This window comes from Piliocolobus tephrosceles, chromosome 6 (assembly GCF_002776525.5).
Source record: "Piliocolobus tephrosceles isolate RC106 chromosome 6, ASM277652v3, whole genome shotgun sequence".
Classification (NCBI taxonomy): domain Eukaryota; kingdom Metazoa; phylum Chordata; class Mammalia; order Primates; family Cercopithecidae; genus Piliocolobus; species Piliocolobus tephrosceles.
Genome location: NC_045439.1, coordinates 77,311,577 through 77,332,400, shown reverse-complemented (window position 1 = coordinate 77,332,400; position 20,824 = coordinate 77,311,577). Strand labels below are relative to the sequence as shown.

Below are 20,824 nucleotides of genomic sequence, written 5' to 3'. Positions count from 1 at the left end.
TGTGATCTTTCATGAAAACTTCAAAACATAGTAAATGAATGCAATTTAAACAATTCTTAAGAGTCACGATGAAGATGGTAAGTCTAGAATAATGAAAAATAGTAATGCAAAAACAAATGCTCTACGTTAACTGGCACACAAAAATATGTGGGAAAATTGCTTATAGAAAAACCAAGAAGACATTTAAATAATCCACACAATTCAAAATTATAATCCATGTAATCCATCAGTAGTAAGATTGGAATTGTATTCGATAATATTATATATTTACAGATGTGGAAAACATTACATGTCAACCATGCACATGAGATCAAAACTATCCAAATTAAAAGCTGAGGAAGCTAGGGCCGGGCACGGTGGCTCATGCCTGAAATCCCAGCACTTTGTGAGGCCGAAGTGGGCAGATCACTTGAGGTCAGCAGTTTGAGACCAGCCTGCCAACATGGTGAACCCCAGCTCTACTAAAAATACAAAAATTAGCCGAGTGTGGTGGCGTGTGCCTGTAGTCCCAGCTACTCAGGATGCTGAGGCACAAGAATCACTTGAACTTGGGAGGTGGAGGTTGCAGTGAGCTGAGACTGCCCCACTGCACTCCAGCCTGGGTGACAGAGCGAGGCTCCATCTCAAAAATCAAACAAACAAACAAAAACTGAGGAAGCAATTAATAAAGCAGAATGAACAGAATCTCAGAAACCAGGTCAAAATTTTCCAAAAAGCAACTGGTGGCTTTTGAGGGAGTAGTTACAATATTTATCTGAAAATAAAGAGCCCCTAGAAATTGTATCCAAATTATGTTCAAACTTTGACTATCATTGAAGTGAAAAGTTAAAAGAGCTCAGTGTATCAAAGGATCAAGACCGTGTATCTGTGTATCTATATATTCGGAAAATAGTTTTAATAAGTCACAAAAATATTGGTATCAAAATTTTGATTTGGAACCAGAAGCATATTTCCAATGATGATAGTATGTTTTCCATTGTAGGTTACACAGAATAATCTGAGAATGAATATGGAGAGCTTACGTCAAACTGAGTCCATGTGCATCAGGTTTTCTCAACTAACAGAGGAAGCAAACAGCAGACATCATTCAAAACTACAACAGACTAGTTATCTATAATGAAATCCAAGCACGGTAAATATTATTTGATGAAATAACGAATCTATTAGTTAGTCCATTCCTAAGTTGACCTGACATGATGGAGGAGTTATTTATTCAATAGAAACCAGGTGAATGGAAAATATTTTTTTTCTATTTGCTATATAAGCCTGAGTGCTAATGCCTTGGGAACCCATCCATATGGACATTAAGGTTCCTTTGTTTGTGATTTTACCTGAAAAGGCTTTTCTTCTTGCTCTATTTTATTCTGAATCAGCTCTCAAGGTCTTTCAGGTATTAAAGCACAAAGAAGCTTTATAGATTTTATCAGGAAAAAACTTTGTTATATAGTAGTATGGAAAAAATCAATAACATCAGAATAAGGTACTCATAAACATTTCTATCAACTCATCAATTCCTGCTATGAGCAAGGATTTCTTCTAATTTTCAATGACATCATAAACGATAATGTTGAAGACATATATACTGGTAGAGATTTGCATCAGTCACGTTTTGGACAAAGATATTTGGAAGCAGATCTTTTTATTACAAACAAGTACAGATGCTCTCTGGCTTGCAATGGGGTTACGTCCTGATAAACTCATCCTGTCAAAAATGTCATAAATGTAAAATGCAATTAATACCCCGATAAACCCATTGTAAAGTCAAACAATCACAAATCAAACCATCATAACTTGGAGACCATCTGTATAGTTTTCATTACATGAGATTTCCCATTTATCCCCTTTTCTCTTTAATTTTCTTCCCAACACTCCACCACCATAAAGAAATAGAGCAGTCCAGTGGCAGAGTAAAAGAACTATCCTGCCATTCATGTCACAAAAGACTGATGTTAAGAAAATAATTCCTAAAAGCCAATGAAAGCAAATGACATCACAAGTCCTTTTGTGAAGTAATTAAGATATAAATAGAATAAATAACAATAAATAAAAATTAGTTGAGAAGCACAGTCCCTACAGACACTACTCAGATGAGGCTTTCTGAAAGCATCACAGATTCAACCTAGAATTCATAATTCTAGAGGTCCAGGGACTATACAGAGGGAAGTGTTAAATCTGAATCAAGTAATTGGGCAGTCAAGATGCCTAACGAACTTGGTGTCTAGATAATCCGTAACAAGAATGATTCTAGATGCATAGGAAAGAAAATAATTCATTACACCGTAACACTAAATGGCTTGCTTGTCTTGCAGAACCCTGGTTGAGAAAGGTTGCTCTAGAAGGTGTTTGTTCATATATATGTCAAAACAATTAACCAGTGACGTGGCAACCAGATGACTGCTAACTACAAATCCATCATTTGGATATGTAGTGGAAACAACTGTGTGGATTTCTGAAAACTTTTATTTCATAGACTTTTATTTTTGTCAGTTCTTTAAATCCTCTGCTCAGAGCACCATTGAGAATGACTAGAATGCAAAGCTTTTACAGCCCACTGAAAACAGTATGAAATAAGGGAAAAAGAAATCCATTTTAAGTTTTAATTACAAATTCTTGTCTAAGTATTGATTTTACAGAACAGTAAATGAAATGTAAATGATTGAGAAACTGTAAGTTATATAACAATGACTCTGAAAAAGGTGAGCTTCCTCCATAGATACCTCAGTACCTGATGCTACCATAGACTTACTCCTTTTAAGCACCAATTATTTTCTCCCATCTATGCCAGCTGTTGTTATTAGGAATCAAAATTATTTCTTGCACCAGGTAAAGTCTCAAGCAGGAGAGGAGATTGGAAGTCAAAGACAACATTAAGTTAGCTTTCATAAACTTGTCCCCAACACTGTCTTGAGGCTTTTCAGGGCCAGCCTGGTCTGAAAGCAAAACTACAGCGGCTGCACTCTGGGGTGAAGACATCGGCCCCTTTCTGCTCCTGCACCATGTCAGGGTACCCGGCTGTTGTACCAGCACCCTGCCTAACATGACAAATTAATGTGCCAAAGTAACCACAAACAGGCATTCTCTATTGACTTTTCAGGACTGCAGAAAAAGTCACTTCATGCTACTGAAAATATGGCCTGGCATTTATTTTTATTTACTTATTTATTTATTTTCTGAGACTGAGTCTCGCTCTGTCGCCCAGGCGGGAGTGCAGTAGTGCAATCTCGGCTCACTGCAAGCTCCGCCTCCCGGGTTCAAGCAATTCTCCTGCCTCAGCCTCCTCAGTAGCTGGGATTACAGGCACCCGCCACCATGCCCGGCTAATTTTTTGTATTTTTAGTAGAGACAGGGTTTCACCCTGTTAGCCAGGCTGGTCTCGAACTCCTGACCTTATGATCTGCCTGTCTTGGCTTCCCAAAGTGCTGGGATTACAGGTGTGACCCACCGTGCCCCGCCCCTGGCATTTTTAAAAACTAGTTTTTGGATCACTTAAAATACGTCAAATTTAGTGGAAAATTGAAAAAGATCTTTTTCCTCTTCCTTACAGAGTTCTTCAATTTGCCCTAAACCCTTTTTAAGCGCTTCCACTAGTAACCATCAGGCGGGCAGACCACAGACCCCTTTATTACATTAACAAATAAACTGGTAATTCCAGTGAGAGAGTTAACAAATTCTCAAGAGCTACCTCAGGAATTTTAACGTCACACTGTGGAGAGTATAAAATATTTTCATATGGTGGCTCAAATATGCAGTAGGATAACATTTTTAATGTGTTAATAAGATGTGATAAAAACATAAGTCTACAATGAACATATGTGAAAAAGATATTTAATTGCAAAATAGAAAAGTAGGCCAGAGTACAGTTTTAAGGGTAATTGCTTTTTTATACAGTATAGATAACCTAGAGGGATGTTAGGGTTAAACAGTTCATAAAGCAATAAAACATTGAAAAATAAAGCAAGAAAAAGGGTTTTGAAGTAATGTTTTACCAAAAAAAAAAAGAAAGAAAAAGTGAACAGTCTGCCAGTGTTTAATGTCCATACATTGTGGAATTCAACAATACTGTGATGAGGGCAAGTCACAGCACAGACACTGAGCTTTCAAAGGGAAAAGTAGAAGTTACATTAGACATGTCTATTGCATCACTATAGTACAAAAAGTTCCTGTTCTACATACAAAAGCAATTTTTTTCCATAAGAATAATTTCCTGGGGAGAAATAAGTCCATAAAATATTTCAGAAACCCATATACATTGAGTTTTCCAAAAACATTATCTTAAAATCCAGTGCCTTAAAGTGCTTTCATGTGGAAATCATGATGGAAGGCACAGAATACAGTTTCACATCCCCACTATTAAATTTTCGAAAAAGCACAGATTTTGCAGAATTGGCAAATTCAAGTTATCTGGTAGGCTGCTCCTTCCGAGAACATTGTCATTCCAATAAAACCAGCTGCTAGCTTACTTAGTTTCAATGACCTGCAGAGTAAAGGGGTTTTGTTTTGTTTTTTTTTTTTCCTGGTTACTTTCATCATTTCTGTGGGAGAAATACCTATGTAAGTGATGCATTTTGAAATTATAAAACATGCAGAATATGTACAAACAGAAATTTTAAAAAATATTTGCTTCATATACATGTAAATCTACTTGGGTATAGCTGAAATTGAACAAATATAAAAAGTTTGCTTTCTAAAAAATGTTTTCAGAGAATCTGACACAACTTAAAGCTGTACAAAGATTTCCCGGGAGAAATCTTCCCTTCGTATAGAGGTTTATACCTATAGGAGTAATTCCAGCATCAGTCCACCGTAATTATTACACAACGTTTGCTCTAACCAGCAACGATCACCCTTAAAACTGTTCTGTTTCTGAGAAATTAAGGTTTGTACTAAAATCAAAAAGAATTCACAAAAACAGTGGCTTATTGTGGTTTTGGATCTCTTCAACAATCTTTATCAACTCATTTGGAACTGTAAAAAAAAACAAAAACTATTTACAGAATTCAGTTTTAAATACATTTCACAACTTCTAAAGTAAAGTTTTATGTTACAAGAATTCAGAGCTCATGGCTTAAGTCCAATTATCAATCTGTAGTCTCTTCTATCATTCTGTATTCCCATGGCTGTACCTTTGTTGTGTACAGTTCAAGACTGTATTCTTTCTTGACCAAAAGTAAAATCAAACTACATGTTCGTTTCAATTAAACAGCTTCTTTATTAGTCTGAAGACGAGTCATAGCTTCCAACTTCTGTCTGTAGGCCTCTGCTTCCTGTTCTTTCTTTAGGAGCTGCTGTCGATATTTTTGTGCTTCTCGATTTGCTTCATCCAGCTGTTTCTGAAGAGCTTCTCTCTCCTAATTAAAAGAATAGGTTTTTTTTAATTTTGGCAAAAATACATTTTTAATCCATACAAGTATGCATCATTCAAATTAAAAAAAACAAAAACCAAAAAACTGTAGTAGCTAAAAGTAGCCAACTACTGAAATTTCCTAGACATCTTGCCTTTTCAATCAATTCACTAATATTTAAGTTCCTAATTTTGTGCTCCACATTATGAGATGTGGATCACTTTCCGACCGCAAGGAAATTATTTTCCTATTTAGAAATAAGACTAACAGAAAGACTCCAAACTGGGCACCTGTACTTTTATACGTACTACAAAAACTAACAAAGAGTTTTTAAGAGGGAAATACACAACCACACCTCTTTATATTTCCATTTGTTGTGCTCTTACCTAAAGGTAATAATTATAAAACAATTTTACTGAACACCCACTATATGAGTAAACAGGGTGATTTCCAACAATAAGCTTCTGAGACAGATATTATGCTCAAGTTACAGATGAGAAAAATGATGTGCAGGGATGAGGTAGCTCTCCCAAGGTCACATAGTAAGGAGTTAGATTTATAGGGTTCTGACATTACTGCTTTTAAAACTATTTTTCATTTACAATAGCAAGCAAGATAATTCACCTTTAAAATGAAGAGTGCTGATCAAGATCAGTATTTCCTAAATTATACTGTTTCATAAACCAATAAAATATGAAATTATCAATGATTAAATTATATAGGTATAAAATGTATGTATTAAATTCCTCAGCAAATTGAGAGCTGAAACACAAATCCAATCCAATGAAAACGGTATTCTTTCTCCTCTTCCTCCTCACTCTGCCCCTATTCAGTTATTGCAGGAAAAACAAGGAAAAACATTTCAACGAACCCATTCCCACACCTCTAAGCAAGCACAAGGACAAAAGCTCAGCCTCCACAGACCAAAGCTCAAGGTTAGTTTCCATGGTCTTAGGAATGAAGCAACCTCATCACAGATGCCCAGGACCTCTGAGTGGGGTGAAGGCCAGGGTTCAGACTGTGACAAGAATGATGGGTCCACAGTGGACAAGACAATTGGTCAGAGGGAACTAAAGGTAAGTGGTTGGCCGACTGCTGGGGAGGCACAGTATGAGGTTCTCTTTCTATATATCCTATTCTATGTATCCTCTGCCTCCTTGACTCTTGCCCATTGCCAACACCAAAGGATTCCTCACCTTCACTATTCACATGGTTGGTCCACAAGCAGGAGCATGTATAATCCCCCTGCCTTTCTGTGATTCCACTTCCTTCCCCACAATGGGAATGAAGGGAGATCCAACATTTCTTTTTCTCATGGGCCCACCAGATGTGGAAGTGATTCATTTGGAATCCAATTACACAAAATGTACAAGTAGAAGAAAGGAATGCCCCTTACCCCCAGTTTAAGCAATGCCCAGGCCCTATCCTGCTGCCTCCCAATACTTCTTCTCCCCTCCTCTTATCCTAACTCCAGCCAAGATAGGAACAAGTCAGAAAAGACACCCTGGGATGAGTCCAAGGTAAGCAATCAATGCCAGTACCCTGGCTACGAACTGCAGGACTTTAAGGACACCAGTGGAAGCGGTGAGGGGTAGAAGGTTGGATGTTACTTCCCAGGAGCTAGACCACAGCTCTGGCAGGAGTGTCCACAGCCCTGCATGTGTTTTAAAATGTTACGTGTGGCTGGGCACAGTGACTCACACCTGTAATGCCAGCACATTGAGAGGCCAAGGCAGGCAGACCACTTAAGCCCAGGAGTTCGAGACAAGCCTGGGCAACATAGCAAAACCCCTACAAAAACATACAACATTTAGCCAGGCATGGTGGCATGCACCTATTGTCCCAGCTACTTGGGAAGCTGAGGCAGGAGAATCACTTGAGCCCAGGAGGTTAAGGTTGCAGTGAGCAACTCCACTGCACTCTGGCCTGGGTGACACAGCAAGACCTTGTCTCAAAAAAACAAGAAAAAAGAAAAAAACAAACACAAACTTACATGTATGTGAAAAATAAGACCAATCCTTTGGTAGCCAAAGTTTTGAAAATGAGTAAAAATTTACCTTGATTTAGCAAGAAATATTGGAAGAGGTTAACTCTAAAGCATCTTCTAGTATTACCTATTTATTAACATTTAGAGTCAGGAAAGGATTCACAATTATTGCGGAAGATGAAAGCAAACCGAGTGAGGTAGTCTAACAGTGAAAAGAGCCTAACCCTATTTTCCATATTGCATATTTTAACTTCAAGAAGTATAATTTATATTGATAAAAATGAAAAGATAGCTCCCTTCTGCCTATTTGTGAAATAAAAAACTCATTTTCACAGTATTTTTTGGCTAATTCTATAAAACCTAGAAGACAAAGATCATTAGCACTGCATGCTCAATACATTTAATCTTTAAGATTGAAAGTATAATTAACACTATACTTTTTTTTGGCTAATTCTATAAAACCTAGAAGACAAAGATCATTAGCACTGCATGCTCAATACATTTAATCTTTAAGATTGAAAGTATAATTAGCAGTATACTTTTTTTTTTTTTTTTTTTTTGAGACGAAGTCTCGCTCTGTTGCCCAAGCTAGAGTACAGTGGTATGATCTCGGCTCACTGCAACCTCCACCTCCCGGGTTCACACCATTCTCCTGCCTCAACCTCCCGAGTAGCTGGGACTACAGGCGCCCGCCATCACGCCCGGCTAATTTTTTGTATTTTTAGTAGAGACGGAGTTTCACCATGTTAGCCAGGATGGTCTCGATCTCCTCACCTCGTGATCCGCCTGCCTTGGCCTCCCAAAATACTGGGATTACAGGCATGAGCCACTGCACCCGGCCTAAATGTTTTTTAAAAGAGATAAACTGGGCAGGATATGTGAGCTGTTTGCTTGTGTGTAAACGTCAATTTTGTAACTGCCCTGGGCCAAACATGACAACTATGATTTTGTTTTTATAAAGTTTTATTGAAATATAGCCACACCCACCCATTTTCAAATTGTCTATGGCTGCTTTCACTACAATGGCAGAACTGAGTAGTTGACAAAGAGACTGTAGGGTCCACAGAGCTGCAAATATTTGGTACCTGGCCATTTATGAAAAAACCTTTGCCTTCTCCAGCCTTAGAAAAAAGAGATATGGACTGGGTGCTGGGCATGCAGTGGCTCATGCCTGAAATCCTAGTACTTTGGAAGGCCAAGGCAGGAGGACTGCTTGAGCCTAGGAGTAAGAGACTAGCCTGGGCAACAGGGCAAAGCCTCGTCTCGAACTCCTGACCTCAAGAGATCCTCCCACTTCAGTCTCCCAAAGTGCTGGGATTACAGGCATGAACCACCATGCCCGGCTGCAAAACCTTATTTCTACAAAAAAAATACAAAAATTGGCCAGGCATGGTGGTGTATGCCTGTAGTCCCAGCTACTCAAGAGGCTGTGAGGTGGGAGGATTGCTTGAGCCCAGGGAGGTCAAGGCTGCAGTGAGCTGTAAATGCACCACTGCACTCCAGCCTAGGCAACACAGTGAGACCCTGTCTCAAAAAATAAATAAATACAAACATACATACATACATAAAAACATTAATTTTAAAAAAGAGAGAGAAGAGATATGACCTGGATATGGTGACTTATGCCAGTAATCTCAGTTCTTCAGGAGGCTGAGGTGGGAGGATCACTTGAGGCCAGGAGTCCAAGACCAGCCTGGGCAACATAGCAAGACACCCTCTCTACAAAAAGAAAAAAGCCTAGCCGGGTATAGTGGTCCCAGCTACTTAGGAGGCTGAGGTGGGAAGCTTGCTTGAGCCCAGGAGTTTGAGGTTGCAGTGAGCCATGACTGCACCACCGCACTTCTGCCTGGGTGACAAAGCAAGACCCTGCCTTAAAAAAGAAAAAAGAAAAAAAAAAAAAAAAAAAACAGAGAGAGATGTGACTATAAACATTTTTAAATTGCAGATCAGGAAAGATAGCCATAAAAAAACAAAAAACAGATTGAAAAACTTTGCATCAAATAAAACATTTTATAAAGTTTACAGAAATCAGTTTTTTAGAGAGCACTAAGGATCTCAAATCTACCACCAGTTAAAGGGCACAAATATTTCATTAAAAATAAAATTTACAGACATGAGCAGTGACTCGCGCCTATAATCCCAGCACTTTGGGAGGCTGAAGCGGGCGGATCACCTGAGGTCAGGAGTTCAAGATCAGTCTGGCCAACACAGTGAAACCCCATCTCTACCAAAAATACAAAAATTAGCCAGGCATGGTGGTGTGCACCTGTAATCCCAGCTACTTAGGAGACTGAGGCAGGAGAATCACTTGAACCTGGGAGGAGGAGGTTGCAGTGAGCCGAGATCGCAGCACTGCACACCAGCCTGAGCAACAGAGTGAGACTCTTTCTAAAAAAAATTAAATAAAATAAAATTTACTAATAAACATATTTATCTTTAACCTCCATGGGAAAGAAAACGTAAAGGTATTTCCCGAAGTCACACAATAAAGTAATAGAGAAAATCTGTTACTCCTAATACACTAAATATATTTCTTACACATGTACAAAGATTAATTTCAATTCAGAATAGTCTAACGTTTATTTTTGAAAATCTGTAAATAACACTCTTCTGCCAAAAATATATTCAATGCAGTAATTAATGGAAGATAAAATTATATACATTATTGCAATTTGGTGTCTTATTCATACCCTTCCCTCCAAAAAACAAACCTATTTTATTTCCTATATTGCCATATGCAGATATAAAGCCCACAAAATGTACAATACACTTTCTACAATTTAAAGTAATTTTTCCAGAGACTCTTGGAAAACTTCTCCATTGTTAGTTGGGAAACTGTAAACATAAATTCTTAGCACCTTATTGTATTATTATTTTTTCTTCTGTCTCACTCTGTCATCCAGGCTGGAGTACAATGGCGTAATCTTGGCTCACTGCAACCTCCGCCTCCCAGGTACAAGCGACTGTCTCGCCTCAGCCTCCCGAGTACCTGGGACTACAGGCGTGTGTCACCACACCCGGCTAATTTTTGTATTTTTTAGTAGAGATGGGGTTTTGCCATGTTGGCCAGGCTGGTCTCGAACTCCTGACCTCAGGTGATCTACCCACCTTGGCCTCCCAAAGTACTAGGATTACAGGCGTGAGCCACTGCCCCTGGCCAATTCTTAGCACTTTCTTTATGGAGAGTCACTCTGGTCATTGCAGTCACAGATACATGGAGAAAACCCAAACATTAGATTTTGTACAGAGTTAATTTTTAAATTTCTTTAAGTTTCTCAATCTCAGCATCATTGATATTTTTGGGCCACATAATTCTTTATTGTGGGAGGCTGTCTTGTGCGTTGTAGGATGTCTACCCAGCCTCTATCCATTACATGTCAGTGGAATGCCACTAGTCATGACAACCAAATATGTCTTCTGACGCTGCTTTACAGAAACTTTTTCAGTTAATGGCCAAGCTGTCCCTCAGGAGTATAAAAGTCTCCCCCCAAGATAACACCATTGGCCACCTAAGAAAATAAATTCAAAATAACAACTTCACGTATTATAAGGAAATGATTACCTGGTTTGGTGAAAACATTGAAGGTCATCTCTTCATTCTACATCTCCAGCCTACCACTACCTGTATACTCACTGTATGCTTCCAGGTTTCTCTGAAATAGCCCTAAGAGGTCAGGCAAGCTTGGCTTGAACATTTCCAGTGATGGAGAACAAGATTTCCATGACCAGAAAGCTCTCATTACTAAAATCAAAACAAAGCAAGCAAACAAAAACCACTGTTCTTCACACCAAGCTGAAACCGAATCTCCCTAAAGCTCCATCTCCTGGGCCCTAGTTATTTTATATACCTCTCAATTCATACTTTCCTGTTATTTGCAATTATTTTCCCTGGTCTCTCAAAGACTGTAAGAAAGAAATCAGGCTAAACTTTGAGGGAAACAGCAATGCTCCCTGGTCATTAGGTAAATACAGGTACAGGCTGCACATTCATTGTTTAAAAATATAATCTGTTGAATTAAATAAGCTTACATTTAATAAAAAATTCAAGTAATTTTAAAATAATACTTTATTAAAGAGCTAAAGCGAAGTACATTTTTTTACCTTATGTGTCTGAAAAAGATCATCTGACATATCAGAAAAACAACAAAAAGTATTAAATGATAAATATACTGATACCATTCAATGGAAAAATTGTTAGTTTGTGAATAAAAACTTCAACATCCTACACATCACTTTAAATCCTGAAGAAATAAAACAACCCAACATCAATATTTAAAGTCATAACTTTACCAAATATTCTGGTTAAACCATTAATCAGATTCTTTTAAACTCAATAATATATTTGTGGTGTGGCCAAAGATGTACCAGTCTTATATTTACATGAATTTAGGAAGGGTATTTTCTCATTGTCTTTAGTTTGACTTACGTTACCTTTTAGTGGCTTATTTTAAAAATCTCCTTTCTATAACAAGAACCTTTACAAAAAATTACTAAATATTCACCAAATTTACTACAAACACATATCAGATATAAATATTTTATGACTATGCTGACTTTTTCAATTCTCATAAAAACCCAAAAATGGAGACATTATTATTCTAAATTCCAGTTTGGAATACAATAAAACTGCAACTCAGAAAGATAAGATTCCTTGCCTCAATGCTAACAGAGCAAGAGGTGGGATTCAAACTCAGCTTATCTGATTTCAAGTTCAGTGGTTGCAGCTGTTCTTTCAAAGTTATTCAAGAATAACTTTGTTTTCATTTGATATAACTTATTATCAAGTTCATGGAGCAAAATTTTATTTACAGTCAGTCAAGAAAAAAACCTGTGAAGCAACTATGGTTTGGTTACACCTACAAACTGGTTTACACTTACAAATTACTCTGAGGGAGGGGAAAAAAGGTTGAATCCTATGAACAGCTAGTCTAAATTCATTTACTTTCCTTGAAAGAAGCAATTATCTACTGCTTTTAAAAAATAACCCATTTGACAAACATCGACCTTCTTTAAGAGGACCCCCTAGCCCAATTAGGTATTTTAGCTTCAGTTTTGAATGAAAAAAAAAAAATCTTAGCCAATATATACTGGTATTTTCCTTAGTGACTTGTAAGAATGGTGTGTGTAACTTTAAAATATAAAGGATGAAGTGCAAGAACCAAAGACATTCCAGTGTTGCCAAGATGACAGACTATTATAAACAAATTCTTCACTCACTCATTCATTCATTCAATATTTATTTATTGAGGGCTTGCTATATGTATAAGGCAAAAATAAACAAAATGAAAATACTATGCACTTTCATTCTGTATCAAAACAATACTGTCAGTAATAAATATAAAAGACAAAAAACTTGGATTTATTTTGGATGACTGCGGCAAAGCACACCGGGTAAAAGACTCCTTACTTCTATTTCTGCAGATTCCACCCGGTTTTCAATTATTTCGATACATTGTCTCTTAGCTGGTGGTTCTTCACTTATAACAGTTTCTTCAGCAATGTCTGTTGCTGGTACTGTTAATACTAAAATGAAAAAAAAAATTATGTATTACTTCATTTTCAGAGAGATTTATTAGAAACAAAACTAGTCTTGGCACTGTTGATGCTACTCATCTAAAATAAGTACATTCCAAAACAGTAATTCCAAATCATTGATCTGCTTTTTATGAGACTATCCATATACGTCTTTTTTATTACCTTCTTGCTTTTTTACTTATGAAAGTACCTACATATATTTTTTAATTATATAGATAATATATTCATTCATGACTCAAACATCAAAATATTGAACAAGCATATTTTGAGAGGCTTCATGCCCACCCCGATAACAGATAATCATTTTATTAATTTATTATGTATTATCCTTGTATTAATTTGTTTAAAAATTAGTATATATTCTCATTTTCCTTTCTTACATAAATGGTAGCATATATACAATAGATACATTGTTCTGCATCTGCTTTTTTCACTCCAAATACTTATAGTATCTTACATCATTACATAGAGAGCTTCTGTTTATTTAGCTTCTTAATATCCACTAAGTGGACATTCCATTATGAGCACTGAGAGTTCATAAACATTGCTTGTTTTTGAATTGGACTGTTGGGCTTTTTCTCAGTTTTTAGTAGCTCTTTATATAAATGTAATTATACAGAGAGGCTGTCCTTGCTTTGCACAGCAGTACAGGAACATAAAAATGACTGTGCAAGCTGAAACCACGTGAAGCCATCCTAAGAATCACAATGGGGAAAATTACAATTGTTCCATGGCCTTTAAAATTTTTTGCCAAAACATGAAAAACCCTCTTAGTGACAGCTATAAATGTAAATAAAAATTTAAAAATAGTAAAACTAACATTTATTTAGTACAATGTAATTTAAAACATTAGAGATATTGAGAATTCGGGTTTTCTTTTTTATTCATGACATTTATAAATTAACTCAGGAAAAAATGAGAATTTATATCTGTTTATTAGACTGTACAGTCTATATAATTCACATGTTAACTATATATTTTTAATTCAGGAAGGCTTTAAAAGTTTTTTTTTTTTTTTAATATTCAGTAGAACTCTCTCATTGCTATTCTTTTCCAGAGTTTTCCTTATTCTTCTTCCCTCTGCCCCATCAACATAAACTTTAGAATCAATTTGGCTAATTACAGAAAAAAACGTGATCTTTGTTAGGGCTGAATGGTACTCCCACTCCCCAAATTCACATGTTGAAGTCCTAACCCCCAGTACCTCAGAGTGTGACTCTATTTGGAGATAGGGTCCTTAAACAGATAGTTAAGGTAAAATGAGATGGGCCCTAATCCAGTACTACTGGTGTCCTTACAGGAGGAGGAGATTAGGACACAGATAACACAAACAAACTGAGGTAGACCATGTGAGGACAGGCCAGAAAATGGCCATCTGCAAATCAAGAAGAGCAGCCTCAGAAGAAACCAAACCTGCCCCAAGACCTTGACCTTGCACTTCTAGCCTCAGAGCTGTGAGAAATCATTAGTCTGCATAATGATACAAGTTTTGGAAACAATGTTACGTCTGCTTGATACAAATATTTTTAAAGCTTTCTTCTTTTCTAAAAATTAGAATTAGTTCTTTAACGCTTTGTGAAAGCATCTGACCCTAATCCAAATTTCAGACCAGCTATCAGCAGAAGATTTCAGCAGAGTGGGACAGAATGGCCTCCCAGGCTTCACAGGTCAAGTGTTTCCTCTTCTACTGTTACAGCAACAAACCCCTTTCTCGAAATCTGGTCTCTGTTCAGTGTCATGCCTCCTCTGTCACTCAAAACCAAACCTGGTTTAGGTGAAGTTCTACCTCTAGCCCTGCCCTTCACTGGCCATGAAAGGCACACTCTCTACAATCCTACTCATTTTCTTTCTTATTTTTTTGGAGACAGGGTCTCGCTCTGTCATCCACACTGGAGTGCAATGGCGCAATCATAGTTCACTGCAGCCTCAAACTCCTGGGCCCAAGCGATCCTCCTGCCTCGGCCTTCCAAGTAGCTGGGACTACCATACCTGGCTAATTTCGTTGTTTCTACTTTTGTAGAGACGAGTATCATTGTGTTGCTAAGGCTGGTCTTGAACTCCTGGCCTCAAGCAATCCTCTCACCTTAGCATTCCAAAGTGCTGGGATTATGGGCTTAAGCCACCATACCAGCCCTAGTCATTTTCTCAGATTATGTGTGGACACTATTTTTAGGGGGAGACAAGGTACAGGGCAATGCTTAGTTAGGTACTTTCCGCAGCTTCTCTCTCTGCCTCGGTATACATGCCCTATTCTATCTTAGTCCTGCATTCAGCACTTCCTACTGAGTCTGGGGCCCTATCCTTCTGAGAAGGCATGTTTATCTTTATTGCTGAGCTTAACCCCTTTTATTTCCTTGATGCACCAGTGTGGATTTCCATGAGAGTCCTCTTGCCCTCTGGCTCTAATGGCTTCAGATGCTTTTGGCAGCACTTAAAAATGAGGAATTCTGAGGTTTTCTCTCAGCCTTTTAGTTTTACTGAAAATGTAGTTGAGGCTTTTGTTTCATCTTGTTAGCCTTTGTGGTTTCCAAAAGGAGAAAAATGTTAGAATTCACAATAAAGCTGCTAAAATTAGCTACCATATTCCTACTACAAGTCCTAAGTCCACCTTTTTTTTTTTTTTTCTTTTTCTTTTTCTGAGAAAGAGTTTCTCTCTGTTGCCCAGGCTGGAATGCAGTGGCACGATAATGGCTCACTGCAGTTTCAACCTCCTGGGCTCTAGCAATTCTGCCACTTCAAGCTCCCAAGTAGCTGGGACTATCAGTAAATGTCACCATGCCTAGCTAATTTTTTATAATTTTTTTAGACATGGGGTCTCACTATGTTGCCCAGGCTCCAACTTCTTTTTAAGTAGCTTTCTCTTATGTGATATTTTTTAAAGCTCACATGGTATTCGAATTGCATTAAATGATCTAGGAAACTATTGTCCAATGCTGATTTGAATTATTTATTTCAGGTATTATTTGTGGTGACATTTAAGCTCATTTTTCAACCAGAATACTTTAGGGCCAATTTCTCTTTCCACCTAGAGAAAGCAAGCTAATTTTAATTTTAATTAGCCTTAGCAAATAAAATTAGGTAATTAAGTGTACTGCAAAGGGTTATACAAATATAACTCAAGGCAAAAATAAATTCTTTGGAACACATATCATAATTTCCTGAGAATTAAAAATAAACACAATCTCTTTGGACTGCAGAGAAGACTTAAAGAAAATAAAAATAAAAAAAAACAAACACAAACTTTATAAAAATGTCTACTACTAACCTTGTTGTCCATCTGGCATGGTCACAATGATGGGTTGACCAATTCCACTGGTTGGAATAGAGTGCAAATTTCCAAGCTGAATTCCATCTGTAACTATTGTGATGACTTGCTGACCCCCTGAACTAACTACTTGCTGAATGGCACCATCCACAGATTCTGCAGTAACTACTTCCTCCGTGGCCACTACTGGAAAAAAAAAAAAAAAAGAAAACTCAGCAAACATATGTAACAATATGAACAGAAACCTATTATTGCTTTGTCTGCTACTTTTGCTTTCTCTGCTTCTTTCTTTTCTTTTTTTAAATAGAGACAGGGTCTCACTCTGATGCCCAGGCTGGAGTGTAGTGGTGCAATCATGGCTCACTGCATCCTTAACTCCTGCACTCAAGTGATCCTCTTGAATCAGCCTTCCAAGTAGATGAGACTGCAGGTACGTACCACCATACCTGACTAGTTTTATTTTTTGTAGGGATGAGGTCTTGCTATGTTGGCCAGGCTGGTCTCAAACTCATGGCCTCAAGCAAGCCTCCTGCCTTGACCTCCCAAAGTGCTGAAAATTACAAACATGAGCCACCACACCTGGTCCCCTGCTTCTTTCTTACCCAGGAAAATTTGTACATGGTTTTAAAACTCAGTCTCCAGTGGTGTTGGAAATATCTGTGTAACCAGTTGATTACAAGTCTCTCGTAATTTACAATACGTAAGTTCCAACTATCTTCACATGTGAGTGGTTAAACAATTTCTCTTCATTTGGTTGTATGAGGTATAAAATTTAGAAGATCTAATATCATGACAAAGGTTGTATCTGTTTCATAAAACCTCACAATTCAGTCGGGTGCTGGTGGCTCAGGGCTGTAATCCCAGCACTTTGAGAGGCTGAGGCGGGAGGACCACTTGAGGTCAGGAGTTCGAGACTAGCCTGCCCAACATGGCAAAATCCCGTCTCTACTAAAAATACAAAAATTAGCTGGGCCTGGTGGTGAATGCCTATAATCCCAGCTACTCAGGAGGTTGAGGCAGGAGAATTGTTTGAACCCGGGAGGCAGAGGTTGCAGTGAGAAAAGATCATGCCACTGCCCTCTAGAATGGGCAACAGAACAAGACCCTGTCTCAAAACAAAACAAAAAAAATCCACAATTCATAAGATGAATTTGAATATGATTATACTCCATTTACATTTATATATGAGTTGACATACAGAATAAAGTGTATTCTCTTTTTGGATTAAGTGAGCAAGGATTTGCCCTGATAGTAAGTGGTATACAGATGTGGTACTATGTGATAGTAAATAGTATAATATATTAACATTTCCACAAATAAAATCCCCAAATATGCTCTTAATAATTTATGAGAGCCTTAGAGAGCATTCTGGCAGCTAAAGCAGCACCTGTGTCCTTGTCTGGGTAGAGAAATTGCAAGTTAATACTGCCAAAATCCTTTCTCACAGGCAATCCTACACCCACTACTGATCCCAAAAGACATGTAGAAGAACATACATGGTAGCTTTATTCACACTAGTAAAAAACTACAAACAACCCAGACATTCTTTGATAATAAATAAACAATGGTAGACTCAAACACAGCAATTTGACTGTATGCAAAACATGGATGAACCTGACAAAAAAACAAAACTAAGTGATGTAAACCAGACACAAAAGGATATGTACTGTCTACCTTCCATTTATGAACTGAGCAATGTTTATACAATGTTTACAATTATCCTCTGTAAACCCTTTGTGATAATTCCTCAAACTGCACACTTATAATCTATAAGCATTTCGTATATTAAACTGCACTTCCATAAAAAAGCATCAAAAGGAATGATAGGAATGATAGTAATGGATTACTATCCATTGAATTTTTTTTTTTTTTTTTTGATGGAGTCTCACTCTGTCACTAGGCTAGAGTGCAGTGGCGCGATCTTGGCTCACTGCAACCTCCGCCTCCCAAGTTCAAGCAATTCTTCTGCCTCAGCCTCCCGAGTAACTGGGACTACAGGTGCATGCCACCACGCCCAATTAATTTTTTTTTTTTTTGTATTTTTAGTAGAGACAGGGTTTCACCATATTGGCAAAGCTGGTCTCGAACTCCTGACCTCGTGATCTGCCTGCCTTGGCCTCCCAAAGTGCTAGGATTGCAGGTGTGAGCCACCACACCCAGCCTGAATTTTAAAAAATCTTTCTATCTGACTCATGCCTATAATACCAGCACTCCAGGAGGCCGAGGCAGTATTATCACTTGAGCCCAGGAGTTCAAGACCAGCCTGAGTAACAGTAAAATCCTGTCTACAAAAAATTTAAAAATTAGACAGGTTTGGTGGTTTACACTTGTAGTCTCAGCTATTTGGGAGGCTGGGGTGGGAGGATCCCTTGAGCGAGCCTGGGAGGTTGAGGTTGCAGTGAGCAGTGATCACACCACTGCACTCCAGCCTGGGTGACAGAGTGAGACTCTGTCTCAAAAAAAAAAAAAAATCTATCATAATACCTCATAAAAAGGAGAGAAAGGAGGAAATGGGAAAGATCTTCCTGATAGAAAGACATCTAATTAACATTGAAAAAAGACAAGTTAAGATAAATCATTGTAACTCCTAATGTAATAATTGCTTCAAGCGAGGATCAGTAGTGGTGCTAAAAGCATTGGTAAAATCTTGTGGGGAAACAGGATATTCAAATGTTCTAAAAGTAGCCCACCAAAGATTACTATTAGTTGCAAAGGGAAAAAATCTACCTGAAAAGAGCCAGGAGTCACGATTCCACCAAGTGGTTCTTATCAGGATGGGCTGATATTATGTGCCTCCTTACGAGATGCACTGGGAGGTTACAAAATTCACTGGTGGTCTTCCTGGAAATGTCTGAACTAAATTTGACTATAAATGACATTTGGAGGACAACTTGAAAATGGACCATATGTCAGATAATTTTTGTAATTAATGTTGATGTTTTTAGAAAATAAAATGGAGCTGTGGATATGTAGAAGGCTATTCTTACTCTTGAGAGAGACATGCCAAAGTAAAGGTGAAATATATCATGATATCTCCAGCATACTTTCATATAACTTGGCAAAATAAAGGGGTGGGTGGGTGGGTGTGTGTGTGTGTGTGTGTACATGCACGCATGTATCAGAGAACATATGGGCATGCCAAGATATTAATAGTTGGTGAATACAGGTCAAAGTTATACAGGTTCATCCTCCAGTTTTTCTGTGGGCTTGAAAACTGTCTACATATAAAAAAATTAATTATAACTAGTTCAAAAAGAAGAATGACATTAAAAATCATTTCTAAATGGCATGGTTTTTAATGTGTTATTTACACATTACAAAAGTGTAATTACAAAAAGGGTAATTTTACAAAAAGTGTAATTAAATAAAACCACTCTACTAAAATCGAGCTACCATCCAGATACACAGTTGCTCTGAAACATGCTGAGTTTCTATCAACTCACAGTAGGGCATCATGGATATCAGTGATCACAGGATTTACTAAGACAGAGAGGCCATAAATACAGGCACTGCTTTTTTTTCTTTAAGGCAGGAAAAATACTAGGAAACTGGTTTTCATGATGTACTCAACAGGCCTGGCTTCGACTGTTACTGTGTTACTTAGTAATCAAGGATCACAATACAAACCACAGAACACTCAAAATGCAAACAACCTTTATGTTTGAGCTCTCTTGTAATTTTTGTTTACCTTAAACTATGATTAGGTTTTATCACCAAGCACTTAAGAAAATTTCAGGAAGATAATTACAAAATGAAAAGTAGGACATAAAATAGTAATATAGTCAACAGAACCACTACTAGGATTTTCAAACACATTAAGTATTGCTTTGATTTTTTCAAAAAACTATCCATATGAAAAAGAAATGTTCACTTGAGTTGAATGCTAACTATAGTTAGTAAATATTTTAAAGCTTAATCATATGTAAGAAATTTCTAAGATCACACACAAGGCAAAATTCAAGAACTTTCATCTTTGCACTATTTGCAATGACTGTTATTAAAATAAAAGAGTTCTTGCCTTTCATCTAAAAAGCTTTCTTTTTAAGTTGTGCTATGGTAAGATATTTAAGAAAAAATTAAAAAGAAACCAATTATGTAAGACAAAGTGCTCCCCAGGAGCCTTAAGAACAATCTAACAGTAAAATGTTGAAACATGTAAGAATAAAAGAGAAAGCCTAAAAACTCTTAAAAGATTATTGATTTTTAAAAATATATTTATATTCCAAAACATAAAGCTCCCTGGATAAAAAACAACTATAACATAAATATTCACTGATCTAATTCAAAAGTCAAGTTGTAATATTTAAAGAAAACCTAGATAATCTGCAGCACCTTTGAAGACATCTGAGATCTCTTGTTCAACAAGAATTCTGAATTCGGATGCCATAAAAATGAAATAAAGACAGGGAAGAACACTGTCTTTAAAATGTCCTAAAAGACTGAAAATTCTACATAGAAACATTTAAATAATAAAATAGAAACTATGGGCCAGGCGCAGTGGCTCATGCCTGTAATCTCAGCACTTTGGGAGGCCAAGGCGGGTGGATCATGAGGTCAAGAGATCAAGACCATCCTGGCCAAGATGGTGAAACCCCGTCTCTACTAAAAATACAAAAATTAGCTGGGCATGATGGCGCACGCTTGTAATCCCAGCTGCTCGGAAAGCTGAGGCAGGAGAATGGTGCAAACCTAGGA

General features: G+C 37.4%; 1 protein-coding gene across 6 annotated transcripts in view; it reads right to left on the bottom strand.

The window, feature by feature from the left end:
• Positions 1-3,744: 3,744 nt before the first annotated feature.
• The window catches only part of GABPB1 (GA binding protein transcription factor subunit beta 1), a 79,429-nt gene continuing 62,349 nt past the window's right edge, over positions 3,745-20,824 (bottom strand). For 5 of the 6 annotated variants that reach the window (XM_023227122.3, XM_023227121.3, XM_023227124.3 and 2 more), the window contains 3 exons: positions 16,130-16,315; positions 12,737-12,852; positions 3,745-5,348 (listed from right to left, as the gene is read on the bottom strand). In XM_023227122.3, the coding sequence (XP_023082890.1) occupies positions 5,196-5,348; positions 12,737-12,852; positions 16,130-16,315 (455 nt within the window). In that variant the 3' untranslated portion in view covers positions 3,745-5,195. Of the gene's footprint in view, positions 5,349-12,549; positions 12,853-16,129; positions 16,316-20,824 lie in introns of those variants that run through there. The other variant, XM_023227125.3, reaches the window with a different exon arrangement.